Consider the following 24,137-nt stretch of genomic DNA (forward strand, 5'->3'; position numbering starts at 1 on the left):
AGCACAGTCTTTGTGACTTACAAAGTTCCCTCTCCAGGAAGGAGGTAAGGGGAAAGTGGGAGAAATAACCATTTTCCCACTGTTATTTGGTTTCCCCACTCTACAGTATACGTAGTAGACATTCACAAATGCTTGTTGATTGATTCCATGCTTCCTGTTGCTCTAAGAGTCATTTATTCATACACACATTCAGTGAGCATCTGAGTCCGTAATGTATGCCCGGTATTTGCAGGTGGTGGCTCCCGAGAAGAAGAAGGTGTGACGCCATCTCTAAGGAGCTCCCACTACACACATAGACCCGTGGAGAGTTAGTCCAGCTGCTCCATTTTATGGAAGCGGGAATGAAAGCTCAGGGAAGTTACGTGACTTGTTCAAGATCACAGTCAGTTAGCCTCAAAGCCAGGGAAGAAAAACTCAAGTTTCCTGACTTGCTGGAATGTCTGTTAGTACGCGGCTGCCTGGCTGCTGCATGTGCCAGTGTGGTGAGCTCTAATAAGAGAGAGAGGACATCAGAATGAAGTGGGAAAAAGAAACGAAATTGAGCTATTTGTAATGGGGTGGATAGACCTAGAGTCTGTCATACAGAGTGAAGTAAGTCAGAAAGAGAAAGACAAATACCGTATGCTAACACATATATATGGAATTTAAGGGGGAAAAAATGTCATGAAGAACCTAGGGGTAAAACAGGAATAAAGACACAGACCTACTTGAGAATGGACTTGAGGATATGGGGAGGGGGAAGGGTAAGCTGTGACAAAGCGAGAGAGAGGCATGGACATATATACACTACCAAACATAAGGTAGATAGCTAGTGGGAAGCAGCCGCATAGCACAGGGAGATCAGCTAAGTGCTTTGTGACCACCCGGAGGGGTGGGATAGGGAGGGTGGGAGGGAGGGAGACGCAAGAGGGAAGGGATATGGGAACATATGTATATGTATAACTGATTCACTTTGTTATAAAGCAGAAACTAATACACCATTGTGAAGCAATTATACTCCAATAAAGTTGTAAAAAAAATTAAAAAAAAATAAAGATAAAAAAAAAAAAGAATGAAGTGGGAGCCCACCAACATCTTGGATTATCCAGAGGGACATGTCTGGTTGAACCTTGACTGCAAAACTCGGGGACACTTGCGTTCTCTTTCATTTTCACTTTGAGCTTGAAATGAGGAAAACGGGAGCCCAGAAAACCCAGAGTGGACAATCTTCACAGGGGGTTGACAAGATGGGCCCCCACGTCTGTGGTCACCTCTATCAAAGTGTTTCTCACATAACAGCAATGCTCTGGCTTTGGACTGGGTTCCCTCCGTACCTGGCCCTCAGTGAGGGCTGGGACCAAGTCTGATTCATCCTTCCGTCTCCAGCGCATAGTGCACCGCAGGCTCTAATAGATATTTCTTAAGAATAAAACAACAGGGGCTTCCCTGGTGGCGCAGTGGTTGAGAGTCCGCCTGCCGAAGCAGGGGACACGGGTCTGTGCCCCGGTCCGGGAAGATCCCACATGCCGTGGAGCGGCTGGGCCCGTGAGCCATGGCTGCTGAGCCTGCGCGTCCGGAGCCTGTGCTCCGCAACGGGAGAGGCCACAACAGTGAGAGGCCCGTGTACTGCAAAAAAAAAAAAAAGATTAAAATAAATAAATAAATAAATAAATAAATAAATAAATAAATAAATAATAAAACAACAAAAAGTGTACACCTACACAGCTATGGGATGCCTGGGTAGCAACACAAGTCGAGAACCCATCTCCTCACATGAGCTGATGTGGAGTTTGGCTCTCTAAATACAGGTGAAGTGCTCAGAATGGGGATGTGGGTCATCCTGTGGCTCTGCTGCTGTGCTTGGGACACTCCCAGGATTCGGAGTTTCTGCTCTGGTTGACACACTTCACTTGCCCTTCAGAAGGTGACAGGAGAGTACAGGGAACTTCCGAATATGTCCTTTTGGAAGTGGCTGAGGGAAGATGGAAGGGCGTATGGTGGTTGTTCACAAGAATGTGAAGGTCTGCTGTGTAAAAAGGTATGAGGCTTATTTCTGTGCCTACACAGAGTAGCCGCAGGCTTGGTGAGTCTGCATCAGACACACTTTGGCTCAGGATGAGAGACAACTGTCAGAGCAGAGTAAGTTTCCTTGGAAAATTACAAGTTTACCGATGGAGTTCAGGTTGGGGCTGGACGTCTGAAAATAACTGTCACAGTGATTTTTTGTTCTTGAAGTTTCCAAGGGTAGAGCTTGGCCTGGAACCCAGGATTCCCACTAATACCACATTTTATTAGGTATTATAAAATCTGCCCTTTGAAATGTGACATTACTCTATGATGTAGGCCCAGGTCTGTCTGACAGTTACTTCCAGTCATTGTGGGTGGTTGTGATTCTCTTATATAATCTGTGACTTAGACGTCACCCCCCTCTGCCAACCCTCCCGCCTCCTTTCCAGGTGAGAACGGTAAGATCAAGTGCATTTACTGATCATGACCACAAGGTGGCAGCGCTGTCCCATCCGTGTTTCTGAAAACGCTACTGGGATACGGGCAAGTCTGAGAGGTCTGGTTAGGATCAGGAAAAGGGGGCAAGTGAAGTGACTAGGTAAATTTTTTTTTTCCCCTGCTAAGTGACGGAGTTGAGGTGAGTCTGAAACCATTGCATTGTAGAAGTGGCAGACACTTTAGAGAAGTGACCCAAACTTTAATGTGCTTACAGATCACCTGAGTATCTTGTTCAACACAAATCTGATTTTTCTGGTGGAGCCTGAGATTCTGCATTTCTAATAAGCTTTTGGATGATGCCGTTCCTGCTGGTTATTGGTCCCCACTTTGAATAGCAAAGCCTTAGAGGTCATTTAGATTAATTCTTCCTTCCCCCGATTTATGGATGAAGAGAGGCTGTATTTGTCTTTCTCTTTCTGATTTATTTCACTTAGCATAAAGCCTTCCAAGTCCGTCCATGTTGCTGCAAATGGCAAAATTTCATTCTTTTTTATGGTTGAATAATATTCCAGTGTGTGTGTGTGTGTGTGTGTGTGTGTGTGTGTGTGTGTGTACGTATATAAATATCACTTCTTCTTTATCCATTCATCTGTTGATGGGCACTTAGGTTACTTCCATACCTTGGGAATTGTAAATAATGCTGCTATGAACATTGGGGTGCATGTATCTTTTCGAATTAATGCTTTTGTGGGTTTTTTGGATATATACCCAGCAGTGAAGTTGTTGGCTCATATGGTAATTCTATTTTTAATTTTTTGAGGAACCTCCATACTGTTTTCCACAGTGGCTACACCAATTCACATTCCTACCAACAGTGTAGGAGGGTTCCATTTTCTCCACATCTTCTCCAACGTTTGTTTTTTGTGTTCTTTTTTTTCCTTTAATATTTATTTATTTGGCTGTGCTGGGTCTTAGTTGAGGCACGAGGGATCTTTAGTTGTGGCATGTGAACTCTTAGTTGCAGCAAGTGGGATCTGGTTCCCTGACCAGGGATCGAACCAAGGCACCCTGCATTAGGAGCGTGGAGTCTTAGCCATTGGACCACCAGGGAAGTCCCTATGTTCTATTTGATGATAGCCATTCTGACAAGCGTGAGGTGATACCTCATTGTGGTTTTGATTTACATTTCTCTGATGATTAGCCATGTTGAGCATCTTTTCATGTGCCTTTTGGCCATCTGCGTTTCCTCTTTGGAAAAATGTGTATTCATTCAGTTCTTCTGCCCGTTTTTTGATTGCGTTGTTTGCTTTTTTGATGTTGAGTTGTATAAGCCGTTTATATGTGTTGGATGTTAACACTTTATCAGTCATATCATTTGCAAATATTTTCTTCCATTCAGTAGGATGTCCTTTTGTTCTGACGATGGTTTCCTTTGCTATGCAAAAGCTTTTAAGTTTAATTAGGTCCCATTTGTTTATTTGTGCTTTTGTTTCCTTTGCTTTAGGAGACAGATCCAAAAAAATATTGCTGCGATTTATGTCAAAGAGTGTTCTGCCTATGTTTTCCTCTAGGAGTTTTATAGTATCCAGTCCTACATTTAGGTCTTTAATCCATTTTGAGTTTATTTTTGTATATCAATCATAGCTATGTTTTAGGTGTTTGTTAACATAAAATACATGTGAGAATCACCTGGGAGCTTTTCAAAATATAAAGCCCAAGTCTCACTCCAGACATACTGTATCAGCTTCTTTAGTGATGGTTTATAGGCTTATTATGAATGTTAAAAGTGTTCCCTAGGTAATTCTGATTTATACTCCTAACTAAAACCCACTGCTTTTAGACTTAAGTCTTACTTCTTATAGCAGTGGTTCTCCATCCTGGCTACACATTAAAAGTATCTTGGAAACTTTAAAGATTACCAGTGCCTGGGTTCCACCCCACACCAATTAAATGGAATCGGTGGGTGTGGTCCGAATACCAGTTGTTTTTAAAATTTTCCCAGTCATTTAATGTGTAGTCCTATTTCCCATTGGATTTCTCCCTCTCTTCTCTTGTGGCATTTTCCATTTCTACTTCTGTATTATAGTTTTTTATGTCTTATCTCTTGTCTTCTGCTTTATATTCCCTGGGGTAGGGACCCTGTCTTTCTCATTTCTGTATCTTTCATGGGGTCTAACACTGAGACCTGTAGCACAGTAGGTGCTCCATAAGGATTTCATGAACACATAAATTGGTCATCAGGAAAAGATTCTCAATCACAGGCTGGTCATGTCCTGAATCTGAGGTTTACACGTTAATGCTACAGGGTCCTCATCTTCCCCATGGTTGGAGTTTTTGCTTGTGATGACTGGTGTGGGTAACTGCTCCATGAGATAAGAGAAAGGACATGGCCCTGTTTGGTAGTTGATTTCAGGCTTATTATTGGGACTAAGAATTCTATGTGTGTTTGGGGAAGAGGCGCAGGTATGGATAAGGAGGCAGATCTAATTAGAATGGAGAAGTAATACTAGAGAGTAGTGGGAAAGGAAGTAAGAAATATTAGTAAAGAGGAAGAAATTTGAACTTATCTGCCAGGCCAGGGGAGGTCACTGTAGGTTCTTGCGTAGGAGAGTGAACCAGTTTTTAGGAAGGCAATGAGGCAGTAGTGTGCAAGGGAGATTTCAGTAGAGACCAAAGATGAGAATTGTAAAAGTACTGGAAGCAGTACTTCCAGCAGAGGTGTTGAGGGCCTGGGTTATTTAGGTGTATGAATGGAGAGAATGACATAACTGAGAGATGTTAAACAAGGAATCAACAGGCTTCGACGATGTATTGAATCTAGAAAACGGAAGAGCAAGGGCTGAGGAAGCAGTGGCGTCACTGAGAGGAATGAGTGACCTGTGGGGGAAAGCCAGTTCAGATGGGGAGCAATTTCAGAAGGTATTTGGATGTGAGTGTCACGAGTTCTGGGAAGTAGAACGGGCTAGAGATATAGATGAAGGAGTCACCTGCAGAGAGGTCATGGAAGCTGTGGAAAGAGGGTGGTGTGGAGCGAGACAAGCAGGTCTGAGTAGGAAATCTGACGTCGGGGTGCAATGCACAGGTGGGGCTGGTAGGAGGAGAGTGTCCAGAAGGAAAAGGTTGTGTGTGGTCTCAGATGTTGTAAAAGTGAACAATGTGAGGACAGTGAAAGTACCTTTGAATTGGCCAAGAGATGGGTGCTGATTTTCTGCTGCTTCCAGTGGTCTTGGGAAGGGAGCCAGCACTGCAGAGGGCCAGGAGAAACCAGGGCACGAGGAAGGAGAAAGACAGCACATGTTTCAGTTGCTTGGAAGTGAAGGAAATGAGATAACAGGCTAATTAAGGAATGGAGGTTATCCAGGTTAGAAGAGCTCTGACCCTCTGAGGGGCCGAAAGAAAGGAACAGGGTACAAGGAAGAGGGAGGGTGCTAGAGAGATTTCTATACCCCTGAAGCCGTGGAGACTGTTGGAGTGAAAGCTGTATCGCTGCATCTGATTCACTGGAGCCATCTGCGTGGGAAGTGTGATTTGTCCCTAGTAAAGAGGCCAGGAGATCTTCTACTCATGAAATCATCTTCTGTCCCAGAGGAAGACAGGCAGTTTCTTCCAGGCAGGTTGGAGCTGTGGCTTGTTGCTCTAGATAGACTCACTTTGTTAGCAGGTGTGCAAATGAATTTAGCGAGTTCTCCGATCGCTAGATCAGATACCATGTGGACTTAGAAATAGGCTCACGCTGACTCCCTATTAAGCAATTTATATTTCTTCTGCCTGTAAAGAAAACATTGTAGAAAATAGTACCAACTGTGAGGCAGCATGTTGATGCCTGATATATAATTTTTATTATAAATATAGAGCAAATTTTACAAATAATCCAGAAGTGGCCTTAGCCAGACAAAATTAAATTACACAGAATAGCGTGGATGAGGGGAGGTATATACAGTCTGTGTCAGGGTTAAAAAACTCTGAAAGAGGGGCTTCCCTGGTGGCGCAGCTGTTGGGAGTCCGCCTGCCGATGCAGGGGACATGGGTTCGTGCCCCGGTCCGGGAGGATCCCACATGCCGTGGAGCGGCTGGGCCTGTGAGCCATGGCCACTGAGCCTGCGCGTCCGGAGCCTGTGCTCTGCAATGGGAGAGGCCACAACAGTAAGAGGCCCACGTACCGCAAAACAACAACAACAACAACAACAACAACAAAACCCTGAAAGAGGTACCCGAGTACAGAGAACTCCCAACCAACCCTCTTTGAGGGGCCCAGTTCCACACAGCATTAGATCAAGTAATGAATATGGAATAAAACCTTTCTCTCAACAGCCTCAAGGAGGTTCCACCCATGCAGAAGGAGGCTGGGTGGGAAGTAGACGTGCCTCTCCTTCTCCTGCCCCCCCTTTTTATGCTGACACATTGGGTCTCATAGACCCCATGGGAGAAAACAAATTCCAGAGGCTTTCACGAAGCCAAGCGCTGAGTTATAATCCTCCCCTTGTGTCCTAAGGAGCATCAGCACCAGTGCAGCTTTCTAGGTTGTCAACGATGCCGACCGCGTGGGTGGTTGTGTCCCCTTCAGGTGCTCCTGCCTCTCAAGAACCAAACACACCTTAGCAGAGGCCAAGGTTTCCTGAGAAGGTGAGTGAGGCAGATGGAACGTGCACAGGCAGCAACGCGGAATAGAATGGTGCTGATGGTTGGTCTGAGATGCCTAGAAACTGAGCGAGATCCATTTCTGGCCATGAATGTAGAAAACTGCTTCTTCTTATCTTCTTTTTGGAGCCTCTGACATAAAAGGCTTGAGGAGCTCCTGGCCAGAGGGACTTGAGGGGTTTTGGTGGCTTCTTTCACCTAAGGCGGTCAGATTGGCTTACACAGCAAATTAAGTAAACATAACCCCTTTCACATAGAAAGGAGTTACAACAATTAAAATTGCAGAATGTCTCAGAAGGAAGGGGAAAAACTCAGTACCACAAACTGTGCATTCTTTAGCAATTATTTAGAGCATCTCTGAAGGGTAGCTTTCTGATTCCTTTCCCAAGTCCCAGCAGATTGTATGTGTTAAGAGCCAACTGCCCCCTAAAGCAATAACCCCTTCCTCTGTGGGCATTTCCTGGAGTAAAGCCCATAAAGTTATTTAAACGTACCTGCATTTTTTGCATTTTTTATTAGGAATTACTTATGGACCTAGACAAGTAGTTTTTTAGTTTCTTCTAGTAGGTTCTCTGAAGAAGAGTTTTCCAAAGGGCCTAGGTGGTAGTCTAGGTAAGCAGCAAGGTGTTTAGGCCCTGATCCTGCAGGTAGACAATTCTGACAGTAGACAAAGTTGTAGAATTTGCAGTCCTAAATTGGTTGTATATGTATTTTCCTGTGGATTTATACTGGACTTGGAAGAGCTAGGAGAAGCTTTTCCTTTTCCTGTTTCTCTCTCTTCTTTTCTGGCACATGCATTTCAGTGCATAAGGACATAACTCTCAAGGTTATGGCAAATTCAAGTTAGACTCCAATAGGACAGGACTGAGGTGGGAAGGAATGAGTGTGCTCTGAATACGCAAGTTTAAAACTGGTCTAGGGCTTCCCTGGTGGCGTAGTGGTTAAGAATCCGCCTGCCAATGCAGGGGACACGGGTTCGAGCTCTGGTCTGGGAAGATCCCACATGACGCGGAGCAACTAAGCCCGTGCGCCACAACTACTGAGCCTGTGCTCCAGAGCCCATGAGCCACAGCTACTGAAGCCCGTGCGCCTGGAGCCTGTGCTCCACAACAAGAGAAGCTACCGCAATGAGAAGCCCGCTCACCACAACGAGAAGAGTAGCCCCCGCTTGCTGCAACTAGAGAAAACCCGCGCGCAGCAACGAGACCCAATGCAGCCAAAAATAAAAAACAAATAAATAAATAATTTTATAATAAATAAATAAAACTGGTCTAGGTCAGCAAATGGGAGGTGTGGACGTTCTGGCAACTCTCTCCCAAGGTCTGCTTTGCCAAAGTTCAATGACAAGGAAGGTTGGGTTTCCTCCAGACCTCCTCCTGGATGTACCTTTTCATCTACTGACACTGAGGGAAGGGGCTGTGACCCGGCAGCCAGGATGTGCCTCATTAGGGAGGTGCGGGGGGAAGACACACTTCCCATATTCCCTAACGGTGAAAGAATCTCCTAGAGATGGGGATGAGAAACTTGGAATAAGTCAGTAATGCAGGGAACAGTACTTCTTCTTTTTTTGCATTACTACTTCTTTTTCAACTTCTCAATAAACCACTTCTGTGGCTGTTGGGGATGGGAGGCTGAAGTTGGTTTCTTTGATTCCTGGGCATTGAAGTTCAGGGCAGAATAGGCACCTTCGTCAGTCTGAAAGGAATGAACAGCAGTCAATTAAATCAGTGTCATACGCCAGGCCCTCACCTTGTCCAGTGTGATTCAGCACCACATGCTTTCACCACTTTGAAACTTTTAGCTTCAGAGAAGGGCTTTTATTACCCATTTTCTCTGCTTACTAACATCCTATTGAATGATCATTAGGAGAGATAGATTATGGAATGCTACAATGAAATAGGATGGTACAGCAATGAGAACAACTTAAGCACAAGGGCATACAATGACATGGATGAATCTTACAAAACAATTTTGAATGAAAGAGGCCAGATACATGTAAGGACATACTGTGTTTTTCCGTTATGTAAGAGCATAATCAGGCAAACTAATCCAGTGCATTGGAAGTGAGGATAGTGGTTACTCTTTGAAGGGAAGAAACTGGAGGTCTTTTTTTAGGGGGGGGAATGACATATTTTATTCATCGATTTGGGTGCTGCTTAACATGGGTTGTTCAGATTGTTAAAATATGATTTAAGGGTTTCCCTGGTGGCGCAGTGGTTGCGAGTCCGCCTGCCAATGCAGGGGACACGGGTTCGTGCCCTGGTCCGGGAGGATCCCACGTGCCGCGGAGTGGCTGGGCCCGTGAGCCATGGCCGCTGAGCCTGCGCGTCCGGAGCCTGTGCTCCGCAACGGGAGAGGCCACAACAGTGAGAGGCCCGCGTACCGCAAAAAAAAAAAAAAAGTGCTTGGACTAGGGTTGGAACAGAGTAAAGCCTCATAATATTAACTATTTTTATCGTTTGTTGAGAACCTACTTTGGGTTATATACAGGTATTAATCCTCACCACAACCCATGAGGTGCAGGTAATCATTACAACTGCTTTACAGAAGAGGAGGATGAAGTTCAGAGAGGGGAAGTAAGTGACCCAAGGCTACACAATCAGGGAGCAACAGAATCCGGTCTAGTAGCAAACAGTTTTACACACCAAGGACTGTCAGACCTTTTGCTAAACAGCCCCACATCCAGACTTTGCATAAGTCACTGGAAATATGCCGACTGCCAGAAAGGTTGCCTTAATACCCTGACTTAGCCGTAAGTTGCTGGGCCCCTGCCAGCCTTTCCTCCCTCATCTTCTGTCACTCTCCCTCTTACCCACCATAGACTAGCCATTTGCTTTCTTTCTAACCTTCACATAAGCCAAGCTAGATCCCACCTCAGGGCCTTTGTACCTGCTTTTACCTCTGCCTGGAATGCTCTTCCTGCCTGTCTTTCCACAGCAAGCTTTTTCTTTTCATTCTGCTTTCAGCTCAAATGTCACCTCCTCAGGGAGGCCCTCCCTGATCCCAGCTCAGTCACTCACTTTCACATCACCTGGTTTTCACTCTCTGCCCAGCACCCAGCACCATTTTTTTGTGTGTGTGTGTGTGTGTGTGTGTGTGTGTGTGCTCATGTATTTGTTTAGTGTCTGTCTCTCTCACTAGACTGTGAGTTCAACAAAAACAGTGGCTTCATTCTTATCGGTCTTCCTGATTCCCCAGAAATTAGGACAGCACCAGACACAGACTCCAGCCTGGTAAATATTTGTTGACTAAAATCAGACACTTAATTGACGGCCTATGACCTTATGTGCCTCTTTGCCCACCCTTCCTTCTCTTCTTCCAGGGACATTGCTTCAGGCCACACACAACTCCAGAGGGTGCCATTCACACAGCAACAATGTGGATCACTGTTCCTTCCTTCCTCCCTCCCTCCCTCCCTCCTCTCCCTCCTCTCCTTCCATCCTTCAATAAATATTTATTGAGCACCTATGCTATTCAATGTTAATAGTGGAGACACAGTGGGAGATGAGAGGAACATGCCTCTGTCCATGGAGCAAATCTTAAACTTGCAAACACAGAGAAAAATACAATGTATAAAGATGTTGACATAAACATATAATTGCAAGTTTCATGTTCATTTCTCTTTGCTCTCTACTATTATTCTCACTCTTTTCTCCCTTTCCCCTCTCTTTCTCACACACCCACATCTGGCCTCTGCAGCCACCGACAGACACCCCTGATTCTTCCCCGTCTCCCTCCTACCCAGCATGCTAGAGCTAGTTTGTGCAGGCTTGCAAAACCCATTGTTAAATATTTAGGAATTTTGCGAGCTGGTTGTTCAATGATTGGTAGCTTACAATCAGACATGGTAGGAGTATTTACACCATAGAAATAGGCGTTCCGAGGCAGGGTTTGTTGATGCTGTCTTTCTGAAACGCTGGTCTTCTAGCACACCACTGGTCCATCTGTTTCTGGCAAAGACACTTTGCTTTGCTGAGGAATAGCCTAAGTCTTTGATAGAGATTCAGTCTCTCCCCCTCCCCCCACCCCACCATTCCTCAGCTCCCTCCTGGGTGGCGGGGAGATGGAGATTCTAGGGCCTGTGCTGTGCTGGGAGGGGAGAGAACAGTAGAAGAAGAGAAAGCATGAGAGAAGTAAGTGAAAAAGAGAATAAAAAGGACAGCAGTATAGACAGGAAAGAGAAAGAAAAGGGAAGTAGGAGGAGGGCAGAGGTTAGGATGGGGAGAGCGTAAGGACCAGCCAAGACTCACCTCACAGTGTCTTCACAGGCACTTGGGCCATTTCCTCACTTGGGGCCAAAAGGTGGCCAAGTTGCTATGAGATGAGGAAACCGCCTTCACAAACTGCCCTGAAACAGGATGTGGGTGGGGAGCCACACAGCTGGGCTCTGGAGGAAAGAGGGCTGGGGATCTGGACCGGTGAGGTCTAGGAGGCAGGATGCCTCAATCTCTACCTGTGGAGGGGCTGGGGGCCCAGACTCCTGGGTCTGGGGAAGGAGGGAGGACCCAGACTCCCCCTCGACCTCACCCACCAGCCCTCCAGCCCCCACCCTCCCCCACCCCTGCTGCCTTTAAGGTGTTGAGTCTCAGAGGGAGGCCCAGGCCCCATTTAGCAAGTCCCTGCCCTCCCCACCCCTGTCCCGGACTTCCTTGAGTGAGGCGAGATATAAAAAGGAGGAGAGAGCAGGAGCGAGGGTTCCAGCTGCCCTGATCATGATCCCTGCCCTGCTGCTGGCCCTCCTGGGCATCACCGTGCCCCGTGAGTGAGGACCCCAGACGGGAGGGGAGTGCCCTGGAGGAGGAGCTAAGACTGATTTGGCTCTTCCCATCTCAGGCGTGCAGGCCCTGACCTGCTACAGTGGGACACTGGTGTCCGTGAGGAATGCATCGGAACTGCCCCTCCAGTGGACGAGTAGCCAGAGGAACTGTGAGGATGGCTGGAGCTGCCAGGACGTTCTGATGCTGATGGAGAACGGTAAGGAGGGCCCGTGGGCCCCCGCCTGACTCCCACCCTCCCCTGTGCAGAGACACCCCTATCGCCCCCGCTCCTACCGGCATATTCTGTGTACAGACGCGAAAGCCTGCACCCCCCAGTACCAGGAGCTGTCCCCTCCTCGGCTGCCCAGCGGCCTCCTCTGCAGCCTCTCACCCCAGAGCACGAGGCACATCCGCCCTCTAGTCTTGACCTCACCCCAGCCCGTCTCTCTCTCTCGGTCCAGGACCCCACGTGTACGTGGTGATCATCAAGGGCTGCACCCAGGAAGCCGATCACAAGGACCTCGTTACCCAGCACAGGGCAGGCCCCGGCCTGTCCATCGCCTCCTACACCCGGGTGTGCCGGGAGGACTTGTGCAACCATCTGTCCACCAGCCTCCCTCTCTGGGCCCCGCCCCCACCCACAGGTGCCGGAGGGAGAGGAGGAGGGTGTTTGGGAGGAGGGAAGCCACGGGGCTGAGGCGTTGGGTGAGCACGCAGGGGATCCTCCTTTAGAATCCCTCCCTGCCCACCTTCCCCAGCACAGCTTCTTCTAACAGTCCCGGAGCAGAAAACTGGACCGCTTTTCCCATGTGCAACCACCCACCTCCGACTCTGGCTCCGGCCCTGACCTGGTGCCAGCTCCTTCTTTCCATCCCAGTGGATTAGGTTCACGCGTGTTCTAGTCAGGGTTCTGGCATTTCCTCCTCCTAAGTGAAAACGGGCCTGTGACTTCCCACTGTCTTTTTCTGTCTGAGACCGTAAATCGGGTTTGGGGCTGTGTTCTGCGTTTCTCTACTCTTTGGCATCTTTTGTGGACACGGGAGTCTTGTCTTCTCGGACTGTTTAGTGGAAATTGTGGGTGAAGCCACTGGGTCCTCCCCGGGGAACCCCTCCCCGACTCGTACCACTTCCTGTGCTCAGTCCCGGGCGCCCCTTCCCAGGTCTCAGGTTCCCTCCTCACCTCGCTCTCTCTCTAGCTCATGCTCCAAATGCCCTGCACCCCAGGCCTTCATGAGAAGAGCTGGAGGAGGGCACATTTGGGGGAGACTAGAGAATTGATTCTTGGGGACCAGCAAAATGGGGGAGGGGTGGAGGGAAGGCACAAGGTCTGAATTCAGAGCCCTCTTCCCTCCCTTTCTCTGTCACCTCCCCAGCCCTGGGGTCTGTGCGGTGTCCAGTCTGCTTGTCTGCCAAAAGCTGTCGGTCTGCAGCAGAGATGACCTGCCCCGCCAAGAGCACACACTGCTACAGTGGGGTCCTCCTGCTCAGTGTTGGTGAGCCGGACCAAGATCTGAGTCTCTGGGGAGGAAAGGGAGCGGAGGTCTGGGACCCGGAGGAGGGCGGGCCTGGCTTCCCAGAGCTGCGCCTCCCCCATGGGGGTTGGGTGGTCCCAGCAGCAGTGTCTCCCTCTCTCCCCTCCTCTCACTTTCCACAGGGGACCTCTCCGCCCCGCTGAGAGTCCAGGGGTGCATGTCCCAAGCAGGCTGCAACCTGCTTAACGGGACTCAGGAAATCGGGCCCATCAGTCTGCAGGAGACCTGTGGTTCTGAACGTGAGTGTCATACCCACAAGACCAAATACCCTGGGCCGCGGCCTCGGGCCCTGATGACCCTGTGAAAGGCGGACATCCACACACATCCCACCAAAGCCAGCATCACGTCATTCAGATATTTATGACTCACTCAGGCAGATGGGATGTAAGGGGTTCTCCCAGGAGGCGCTTCAGGTGAGGGTGCCAGTAAGAGGTGTCCAGCTTAAGGGGAGACAGAGGGTGCATGGTCCAGGGGACATATCTAGAGGACAGGAATCCACTGGTGGGTGTTTTAGATGATGCTGGGCCTGTCCCGGTGGGAGAGGGGCAGGGGAGCAGGGAGGAAGGCCAGAGGGGCAGAGGGGGTGGGCCGCCTCGCGTGCCACTCTGTCCATTGGCTGCAGAAGTGAGTGCAGGTGTGCCTGCTGGTTTCCTTGCTGGGAGTGACTTGCTGCTTCCAGTTCTACTTCTCCACACCCCTGACCTTGGGTCACCCTGGGTCTTCCACTTCCCCTTGACCACCCTCACCCACCCACCCCCACCCATGGTACTGGAGCACCCCAGCAGCCATGCTGCAGAGAGAAAAGATCAGAGAGGATATCAAGGGTGCTTCAGGTGTGACAGGAAAAGTGAGAGGCAAACAGGGACACAGGGAGGGTCCCCACGTCCCCATGGAAACCCAGCCAAACCGAACACCGGTAGATGAGAGTGGCCTAGAGTGTCTTGATGTGAAGCACCTGCCCTGGCGAGGTGGGGAGTGGGGTCTTCGGAAAGTGGGAGAAGGATCTTCCCTGTCCGAGCTTCAGGGAGAGAGTTGAGTGAGTTCAGCAGACGTTCCTCTTGTTTGGATCTCTCTGGCTGGACTGGGAGCCTTGAGGACAGAGCCTAGATGTCACTGACACCAGGCTTCCAGCCTCCGGCAGCACAAGGGCTGGCTGAGGATGGGCACCCAGGATGCGTTTGCTGACATGAGTTTGTACAGGATTCCAAGGTCTCCTGTGGAGACCCCACAGGACTCAGACCCTGGCCCTGCCCTAAAGTGCTGCCAGGACCGAGAAGGGAGACATGGCAGACACAGATGGTCACGGGGCTGTCATGGAAGTGGGTCTGGGGGGCCTCAGAGAAGGATGATACTGATGTCCTGGGAGGGGCGAATCAGGGAGGGCTTCACAGAGGAAGTGACCTATGAGCAGTGTCTGAAAGATGAGCTGCAGTTTATTCACAGAAGAGGAAAAGGACACGAACAGGCAGAGGAAATGGCATGGACAAAGGCTTGGAGGTGGGGGCAGCCCCCTGGTTTCAAGAGGGGTCCCTCAGCTCTGCCTGAGGAGGGGCTCATCGAGAGGATGGGGTGCAGCTGGGGGTGGTGGGTGATCACAAGTTTTCCAGGTGGACAAGGTGAGTGTGGGCCATGAAGGGAGAGCTCTTCCAAGCAGAAGGAACAGCGGGTGCCAGGCCAAGGAGGCAGGAAACGCCCTGCTGTGTCTTGGGAACGGATATTGTTGGGGGAGCCGAGAGGTAGGCGGGGGGTCCTGGTGGTGGGTCAGGTGTCTGCCCAGACAGACTGAGGGGCCGGCCTTTCTGCTGAGGGCAGTGGAGCTGTGGAAGGATGTTGAGCAGAGAAGGACAGTCTGAATGTTTCCTTTTCACTAATGCTGGTTTACTTATCTGGCCTTCATCTCTGGGGCTAGGTAACCTTCATGATCCAGAAGGCGTTTCCGAAACAGATCAGATGCATGCCACACACACCACACCATAACGCACACAACACACAATACACGCAGGAGACACAAACACACACTGTGCCAAGTACACACCACACGTCACATACCACACACGGGCCTCCTTAAACCCCACACATCCCGCACACACCACAGACTTCACACACTACATATAGCACAGGCCACACCCAGCACACAGACCACACATCACATGCCGCAGACAGCACACACAAACAAAACACAGGTACGCAGGACACACACCACGCCACACCCATGAACAAACATACACCACATACCTCACCAACACACTGTATCACTGTACACACACACCACACATCACATACCATACATACACCATACACATTTCACACATTCCCATACTACCCCACACACCCCACATACCCACTACCCATCCACACTCATCCCATATATGTACGCTCCCAAACCACACACGTCACATAAAACACAGCCATTAGGCCACACATGGATATCCCTAATATATGTCCATATTGTGTTGGCTTTCAGCATCAGAGCCAGATCTTGGATGGTGCATTTGTCTTCCCTGGTTAAGTTCAGTTCGGTAGTTTAGCAAATATCTACTGAGCATCGGCAAGGCCAGGCGTGAGAAGATGGGGTACAGCGAGATGTCAGGGGGTAAGTGGAGGACAGGAGGGCATCTCAGGGAGACAGAACAGCTCCTGGAAGGCATGGGGGCAGGAGAGGAGACAGAACAGCTCCTGGAAGGCATGGGGGCAGGAGAGGACTGGGTGCCAAACGGACCACCGCAGGAGCCCATACGAAAGAAGAACCAAAGGGCTGGGATTTTTTTTTTTTTTTTTTTTGCGGTATGTGGGCCTCTCACTGTTGTGGCCTCTCCCGTTGCGGAGCACAGGCTCCGGACACGCAGGCTCAATGGCCATGGCTCATGGGCCAAGCCGCTCCGCGGCATGTGGGATCCTCCCAGACCGGGGCACGAACCCGTGTCCCCTGCATCGGCAGGCGGACTCTCAACCACTGCGCCACCAGGGAAGCCCAAAGGGCTGGGATTTTAACAGCCTTGACTCTCCCCCTAAGGAAGAGGATGGTGGTCCCGGTGAGAGCAGTGGGTCGCACAGTCAGGGAGAGCACAGCCTTTAAGAGCTTCGCGTGTGAATCAGAAAGACGTGGGTTTCTGTCTGGGCTCTGCCGCTGAGCCAGCTTTTGAGGATTACCACCTCTTTGAGCCTCTTTCACCCAGCTCAGGGAGGAGGAGATAACCCCAGACAGTCAGGGGTCGCAGAGTATACAAAGGCCCTGGGGTGGTGTGTGCCTGCCGTGTGTTCAAGGAAGAATCCAGAGGCCAGTGTGGCTCCAGCAGAGTGACCAAGGGGGAGCGGAGCAGGACCCTTGGGTGGAGGCTGGCGGGGTAGATCACCTAGAGCCTTTGGGGCCGTTTTAAGGACTTAGAATTTTATTCTGAACGGGATGAGGAACTATTGGTGTCTTCTGAGCAGAGGAGTGACATGAATCAACCTACCTTTTATGGGAATCCTTCTGGCTGCTGGGTGGAGACTAGAGTAAAGGGGAGGTGAGCAAGGGGGAGCGGACCCCCCAGGGAGACTCAGGAGGAAGCGGGTGAGAGCCAAGGGCTCTTGGACCCTGGCGGAAGCAGTGGAGGTGGTGAGACGTGGTCAGGTTCTGGAGGTATTCTGCAGCTTCGGCCGACAGGATTTCCTGGTGGGTGCAACATGGGGTGTAAGAGAAAGGGAATTGTTGAGAACGACAGCAGTGGGCTCAACTCGAGCAGCTGCAAGAAAGGAGGTGCCGTTGACCAAGACAGGGGAGATGGTGGCGGGCAGAGTGGGGGCCAGGCTGGGAGGAGGGCGCAGGAGCCACGAGCGTGTCCTCTGTGAAGTGGGGAAACGGGCGGCCCTCCTTTGTGGGCTACGTTGTGAAGGGTACACGTTTGTGGGCACTGCATGGTCAGCCCAGGGGTTTCCGCATCACAAGACACATCACGGCCGACTGTGGGACGGCCTTAAGAGAAGGTCTCACGGTTTTCAAACTAGACTCCCGAGGGCTGCAGGGGCCGAGGTAGCTTAGGATGGTCATCGATCCCCCTCTTCCCCATCATTCCCCGCAAGGAGCCAGAATGCCTGAGTTCCCAGCCCAGCTCTGCCAACCAACCACTCGCAGTGGGACGTTGGGTAAGCGACTTAAAAACTCCTCTGTATCCCACCTTGAAAATGGGGATGGGGTGGGATAGGGAGGCTGGGAGGGAGGCTCAAGAGGGAGGGGATATGGGGACATGTGTATCCTTATAGCTGATTCACTTTGTTGTACAGCAGAAACTAACACACCATTGTAAAGCAATGATACTCCCATAAAGATATTTTTAAAAAGAGAAGAAAAGAAAATGGGGATGATGAGGATAACACCACCTGCTTGGTGCGGGGCGGGGGCCAGGGTGCCAGGAGGAGATGAGGCAATGCAGGTGAGGCAGGCTCCTTGGGAGGCTTAAACGGGTTAATCCCTGGAAAGTAGTCATGGTAGCCGGGCACCTCAGTTAAGTGTTCAGTGCGCACGAAGCGTTTGAGTGTTTTTGTTTGGAACATAGGGTTTCTCAGTTAAAAGGAATATGCCGTGTCAGGCTGCCCTCCTCATTTTCCAGATAAGGACCCTGAGGCCCAGAGAGGGGCATGCTAAGGAAGAGCCATCCATCTCTCTCACACCCAAAGGGAGGAGTAGCCGTCCCCAAGGGGGGTTGGGAAAAGCCCCTGCCATGTTCAAGCAAGAACAGGGTAAAAAGTGGGGGTGGGGCTCGGACTTCCTGTGTCCCTTCTAATCTGAGGTTGAGGGACCCAGCGGCTAGATGGCTTGGAGGGCGAGTCAAGAACGTGATACCTTCCCAAGCACAGGATCAGGCAGGTCCCTGAATCACACAGACCCTGGTCATTCTTTCTCCGCAGCTATTCTGACCTGTCATCGGGGGAGCATGATTCAGACTTCTCAAAACCTGACTCAGAAACCTGTCCCGTGGTCCACGAATAGCGAGCAGCTGTGTAATCCTGGGGAGGTGTGTCAGGAGACGCTTCTGCTCATAGATGTAGGTGTGTGGGCTGCGCAAGAGGGCAAGGCATCCCCGCACGGGGTCCTGCGTCTCCCTGCCCTGGATTCTGTGCCCTGAATTTCCTGCCAGGTTCCCCTCATGCTTGCAGTTCTAAGCCCAATTCTCCCTCTTTCTGTGCCTTGGTTTCCCCTTCTGAAACCTGGGGGCGAAGTGATGGCAATAAGAGTACCTACCCTGCTGGGTAGTCGCTAGGCTGTATCCGGTCGTCCAGGCAAAGGGCTGAGAGAGCTGGCACAGAGTAACCTCGGTGACTTCATTCAAGGTCTAATGAGCTGCCCGTTGGGTGCCAGCCACTATCTTAGGTGCTGTAGGTCCCATCGCATCTGCCTTCTTGCAACTTTACCAGCCAGTAGGGAAGCAGAAAAAAAAAAAAAAAAAAAAAAAGAGTAAGATATGCATATGAAGATAAGAGCTATGGAAAGAAATCCAGCAGGGAAAGGAGATCGGGAGGGTGATGTAACTGTCATTTGCTCTCTGAGGATGCTCTAGTGAGAAGGTGACATTTGAGCAAGAACTGAGAGGTGGCGGAGCTGGAGGAGGACGCAGGCTCCGGCCCCAGTCTTCCCCGTGCACTCACCAGGACCTGTGCTTCTGTCCTCCGAGGACCCGCATCCCCCCCTCTGCCTGCTGTGCTCTGAGGAGCCCCTGGCTCTGCCGCCCTCGGAGTCTCCCCTTCCCCCCCCCCCCAGCTTTCACTCTGTCACCCCTCAGGACTCAGATCCCTTCTGGTGGGGAGCAAAGGCTGCAGCAAGGCCAGGACACAGGATTCCCAGGCTATCTCCATACACTCGGGGCCCCCCGGAGTGTTCGTCGCCTCCTTTGCCCGGTTCTGCACTTCCGACAATTGCAACTCTGCTGACAGCAGCAGTGTCCTGTTGGACTCCCTCCCTCATCCAGGTGTGGGACCCCAGCGGGCTGGGTGGGACCAGGGGTGGGGAGAGATGGGGCCCCAGGGATACACTCTGGGGCTCAAGGAGGGTGGCTACAGCTAAGAGCAGAGCTGTGCGCCCCCAACTTTCTCTCTGCTCCCCAGCTGCCCCTGCCCCGGGAGACCTGCAGTGTCCCACCTGTCTGTCCATCTTTGGATCCTGCACACTTGATATTGTGAGGTGTCCTAAGGGCACCAGTCATTGTTACAAGGGTCTCATTGCTCTCAGGGGAGGTGAGTGCTGAAGGTCAGGTCCCAAGGATGAAGGGCCTGGGGGACTGAATTCACTGGTCCTGAGGTGGGAGGGTGCTTGAGACCCTGGCTTATGCGTTTGAGGGTGGAGGGGGCTGGGGACCCAGATTTTCTAGGTCGGAGGGAGGAGGGGCCTAAGAGCCTGGTCTCTTGGTCTGAGGATGGAGGGGAGGGTCTAGGACTCCTAGGGTTTAGAAATTTAAGCTGAGGAAATCTGAGCCCTCTCTGACTCGATCTTCACTCTCTAGGTGGGCTGAGCGCCCCAGTGAACATCCAGGGCTGCATGGCCCAACCTTCCAGCTCCTTGTTGAACGGTACCCAGAATATTGGGGGCCTTTCCGTGTTTGAGGGCCATGAGGACGATGATGAGGATATAGTGACAGATGGAGCTGCCCCTGCCCCCTACCTGGCTTGGGTGGGAGGGCTGGGACTATCCCTAGCCCTTTGGTGTGGGGCGCCCTCCCTGCTGACCCCATTTCCCCATGATTCTTAGCCCTTGCTGACGCCCTGGCCCCAACCCTCCCTCTGACCTCATAACTAAACAGCTTTGGACACAATTATTTCCCAGTCCTCTACACGAGTTATCATCCACACCCACCCCACATACTGTATGACCTGATGACAGGGCCTCGGAGCGGCTGAACTTGCCCTGCGGGAGGGGGGACAATCAAGCAGTGGCCCCGTGTGTGTGATAATAAAGACACAGTCCTTTCCCCCAAATGCTGGGGTTTCCCTATGTGAGGGGAGGGTAGGACTCCCAGAGATCTGGCATGAGGGAGGAGAGGAATCCGGTGACAGATTCACCACCTCAGGCTGTCCTTTACTGATCTGGTCCACATCCCCACTGGACCCCACTGGGTGGGAGCAGGGTCTTCAGGTTGCTGTGAGCAGAAGTATTTGGGCATCGCCATGACTTGGGAGGTGAAGGTGCACCGGGACCAATGAGGCTTCTATCCCAGTAGCCAGGGCCTCAGCACCAACAGCGGGCTCACCCCACTTGAATAACTTAAGGGTTTGTGTGAAGCAGAGAAACAAGAGGCTTTGCACAGTTTCCTGAGGCTGATATCATTGGGGCTGTTATCATCCTAGGCCTGAAACACTGAGAAGTCATTACCATTACTAGAATCTGGAGGGGGTGGTGTTTAGAGAACGCTGCCTGACAGGATCTCTGATCCTAGGCTGAAAAGCCATCCAGCCCACAGTGAACTGGAGAAGTTCTAGCATTGAGTCCAGACAGGAATTCACTAACCTAGCAGGCTCATAATGATATTCCCAAATGCTTGAACCCACACCTTCAATCCTATATCCCATGTGAAAGAATTTGGCCCCATGAAGCCTTTCTCCTGGTCCTATCTGGTCTCATACCCTTAGAATCTGTATCAGCCAGGGTCCAGGCAGGCATTAGGAACCACAGACCTTTTTTTTTTTTTTTTTTTTTTTTTTGCGGTACGCGGGCCTCTCACTGTTGTGGCCTCTCCCGTTGCGGAGCACAGGCTCCGGACGCGCAGGCCCAGCAGCCATGACTCACGGGCCCAGCCGCTCCGAGGCATGTGGGATCCTCCTGGACCGGGGCACGAACCCGCGTCCCCTGCATCGGCAGGCGGACTCTCAACCACTGCGCCACCAGGGAAGCCCAGGGGAAAGTATTTTGGTTTTGGTTTTTGGTTTTTGGGTGTTTTGGCCACGTGGCATGTGGGATCTTAGTTCCCCGACCAGGGATCGAACCCAGTTAATATAAAGAATCATTAATGAATTCCCTGGCGGCCCAGTGGTCAGGGGGTCAGGACTCCGTGCTTCCACTGCAGGGGGCACTGGGTTCAGTCCCCAGTCGGGGAACTAAGATCCCTCGGCGTGACCAAAAAAAAAAAAAGAAAGAAAATCATTAACTAGTAACAAGGGATGAGGATTAAGAGGGGATGGGTTACTAAGGGGTAAAGAAGGGTAAAGAGAACTTTAAAAGATAAGAGAATAGCAAGCAGATCTAGGGAGCAACCTCTATACCTGGGGCTGGAAGACAAGCTCTCCCTCCTGCAGTGTCCGTTTAGCACCCTCTACTGGCAAAGCCTAACATTGTGCCAGGCAGGCGATGAAAAATGCTTGCAAGATCCAGCAGGGCAATGAAGAGTGGATCTGGAGCTCAGAGGCAATAAATGGATAATTGGCACCGAGTCTGTTCATACACATGCTCCAGGACTCCTGCCAGTACAGACTGGTGAGGTCCTGTAATGCTCTCAGTGTGTGGCATGCCCATGCCGGCCCACGCCCCGTGCTTCTCTGGACTACGTTGGAAATTCACTCTTGTGGGTCTGGAGGAGAAGCAGTCCCCTATAAGGGGACTCTGTCCCATGTATGAGGGTCACACTCTCTTCTCCCCCAGCGCCTTTTCCTTAGCACAAAGTGGCAGGGTTGAACATTTACCTGGCAGTGCAACTCTGTAACACTTTCACTCAGACTTTGGGCTTCGTCCTCAGCCATACGTGCCCTGTGACTACAGGAAACAAGGGACGCTCTGCTAAGGGAGCTTTCTGATTGTCCATCACATTTCCACTTGGACAGTCTCATCTTTCAGTTGCTCCTTTTCCCCACGTTTCCTCTCTAGGGTTTGACTCCGCGATCAACCTAGGCACCACTGCTGCCATAGTAACAAAGTGCCACACCCACATCGACTCCCAGTACCTTGCTTTCCACCTGCACTTCTTTCACTGTTACCACCAGTGATAATCTTGTAACAGGGAAGAGCCAATTTTGACTCCAAGTTAGATCTGTTTCTTTGACTTCAGCCTTTGCTTTTCCTTGCCTTTGTTATTATAATCATACATAATGGCCTGCCTCAGGGAACCCTACCCACCTGTAAATGGCTGCAAGAAAGAAGACATTAACACATCCCCTCCCCAAGGATGGCCATTCCAGGAGATGTTTTGCAAGACTGATGACCCTTTTTACTTGACTTCCTCCTGCCTCTATTCTGCCTTTTTACTTTACTTCCCTCTCTGATTCTATAAAAGAAACTGGCATCCATGATCTCGGAGAGGCAGCAGTGAGTGGTGGTGTGAAGCGAGATCTTAATCCCCCGCCCAGGAATTGAACCCGGGTTGCCTGGATGAAACCAGGAATCCTAGCCACCACACCCCCTGGCTCTTGCCCCCAGTGAAAAATGCATATCTCACGGAGGCAAAAACTGTAAAAACAGGTACAAAGTTTATTATTAGAGACATAGCATAACAACAGGTGGGGGAGCACACAGAGAAACTGTTTAGTTAAGACAGAAGCAAGGCAGAGATGCACACCCTGAGAGCAAGGGTGTGGGCATCCCCCCAACGAGGAGGAGCGCAGTAAAGACGCGGTTAAGTCACTTATATAGGGCAGTTCTTCCGGGTCTCTGTTTACCTCTGGCCAGTTATCTGGTTTCTTTTTCCACACCTGACCTGCCCTAGGACCCTCCCCAACACGTGTGCACAACTTTTTTCCCAGATGGATTACAGCCCAGAGGCCGGTGGACAGCCTTAGCATCACATATTATGGGGTGGTGCCCCCTCCTTTTTGACCCCCAAGGAGCCTTTCTGCGCATGTGCAATGTTTCCCTTGCCCCAAGGATGGGAAATGTATGACCTCTTGATCTTTTTTTTTTTAATAAGTCAAATTAGTTTTTTTTTTTTTGCGGTACGCGGGCCTCTCACTGTTGTGGCCTCTCCCGTTGCGGAGCACAGGCTCCGGACGCGCAGGCTCAGCAGCCGTGGGTCACGGGCCCAGCCGCTCCGCGGCATGTGGGATCCTCCCGGACCGGGACACGAACATGTGTCCCCTGCATCGGCAGGCGGACTCTCAACCACTGCGCCACCAGGGAAACCCAAGTTTTTTGTTTTTTAAATTAATTTATTATTTATTTATTTTTGGCTGTGTTGGGTCTTCGTTTCTGTGCGAGGGCTTTCCTCTAGTTGTGGCGAGCGGGGGACACTCTCCATCGTGGTGCGCGGGCCTCTCACTGTCGCGGCCTCTCTTGTTGCGGAGCACAGGCTCCAGACGCGCAGGCTCAGTAGTTGCGGCTCACGGGCCTAGGTGCTCCGCGGCATGTGGGATCTTCCCGGACCGGGGCACGAACCCGTGTCCCCTGCATTGGCAGGCGGACTCTCAACCACGGCACCACCAGGGAAGCCTCTCTTGATCTTTTAACAGGGTTTAGTCCCACTCTGTCCCTGCCATAAAAATGTCCAATGTCTAGTTATTTACCCTATTTCTGTTGCTGGTTTTTATATTGAGGTGCAGATCTCGAAATATAGACAGGAGTCCGGTCATCAATATGTAGTCCTGGAGCCTGTTTGTCTCTTGCTTCAGGAAATGTAAACAGGGGGCTGGGAATGCATGTCCGGCCTGGAGCCCATCTTCTCACCCCAGGAAGTGTGAACAGGAGGGCAGTTGTAAATGTCTAGCCTGGAGCCCATCTATCTCCTGCCTCATCCAGACCCTGATAAGATGGTTTTGGGGGGACCCTAGTCCACCATCTTCTCAGTCCCCTGGCTTTCCAAATAAAGTTGTATTCCTTGCCTCAATACCTCGTCTC

At 50.8% G+C, this 24,137-nt stretch overlaps 1 protein-coding gene across 1 annotated transcript; it reads left to right on the forward strand.

Moving 5' to 3' along the window:
* Positions 1–11,774: 11,774 nt before the first annotated feature.
* On the forward strand, positions 11,775–20,288 carry CD177 (CD177 molecule; the record flags this gene model as incomplete). Its single annotated transcript, XM_079724094.1, has 9 exons — positions 11,775–11,820; positions 11,896–12,036; positions 12,281–12,463; positions 13,193–13,333; positions 13,474–13,590; positions 18,239–18,379; positions 19,111–19,296; positions 19,433–19,561; positions 19,828–20,288. The coding sequence occupies 9 exons, from the start codon at positions 11,775–11,777 to the stop codon at positions 20,070–20,072; spliced, it is 1,329 nt and encodes a 442-aa protein (XP_079580220.1). The 3' UTR covers positions 20,073–20,288.
* Between the last annotated feature and the right edge of the window lie 3,849 nt (positions 20,289–24,137).

Source organism: Hyperoodon ampullatus (genome assembly GCF_949752795.1).
Source record: "Hyperoodon ampullatus genome assembly, chromosome: 18".
Lineage (NCBI taxonomy): Eukaryota > Metazoa > Chordata > Mammalia > Artiodactyla > Ziphiidae > Hyperoodon > Hyperoodon ampullatus.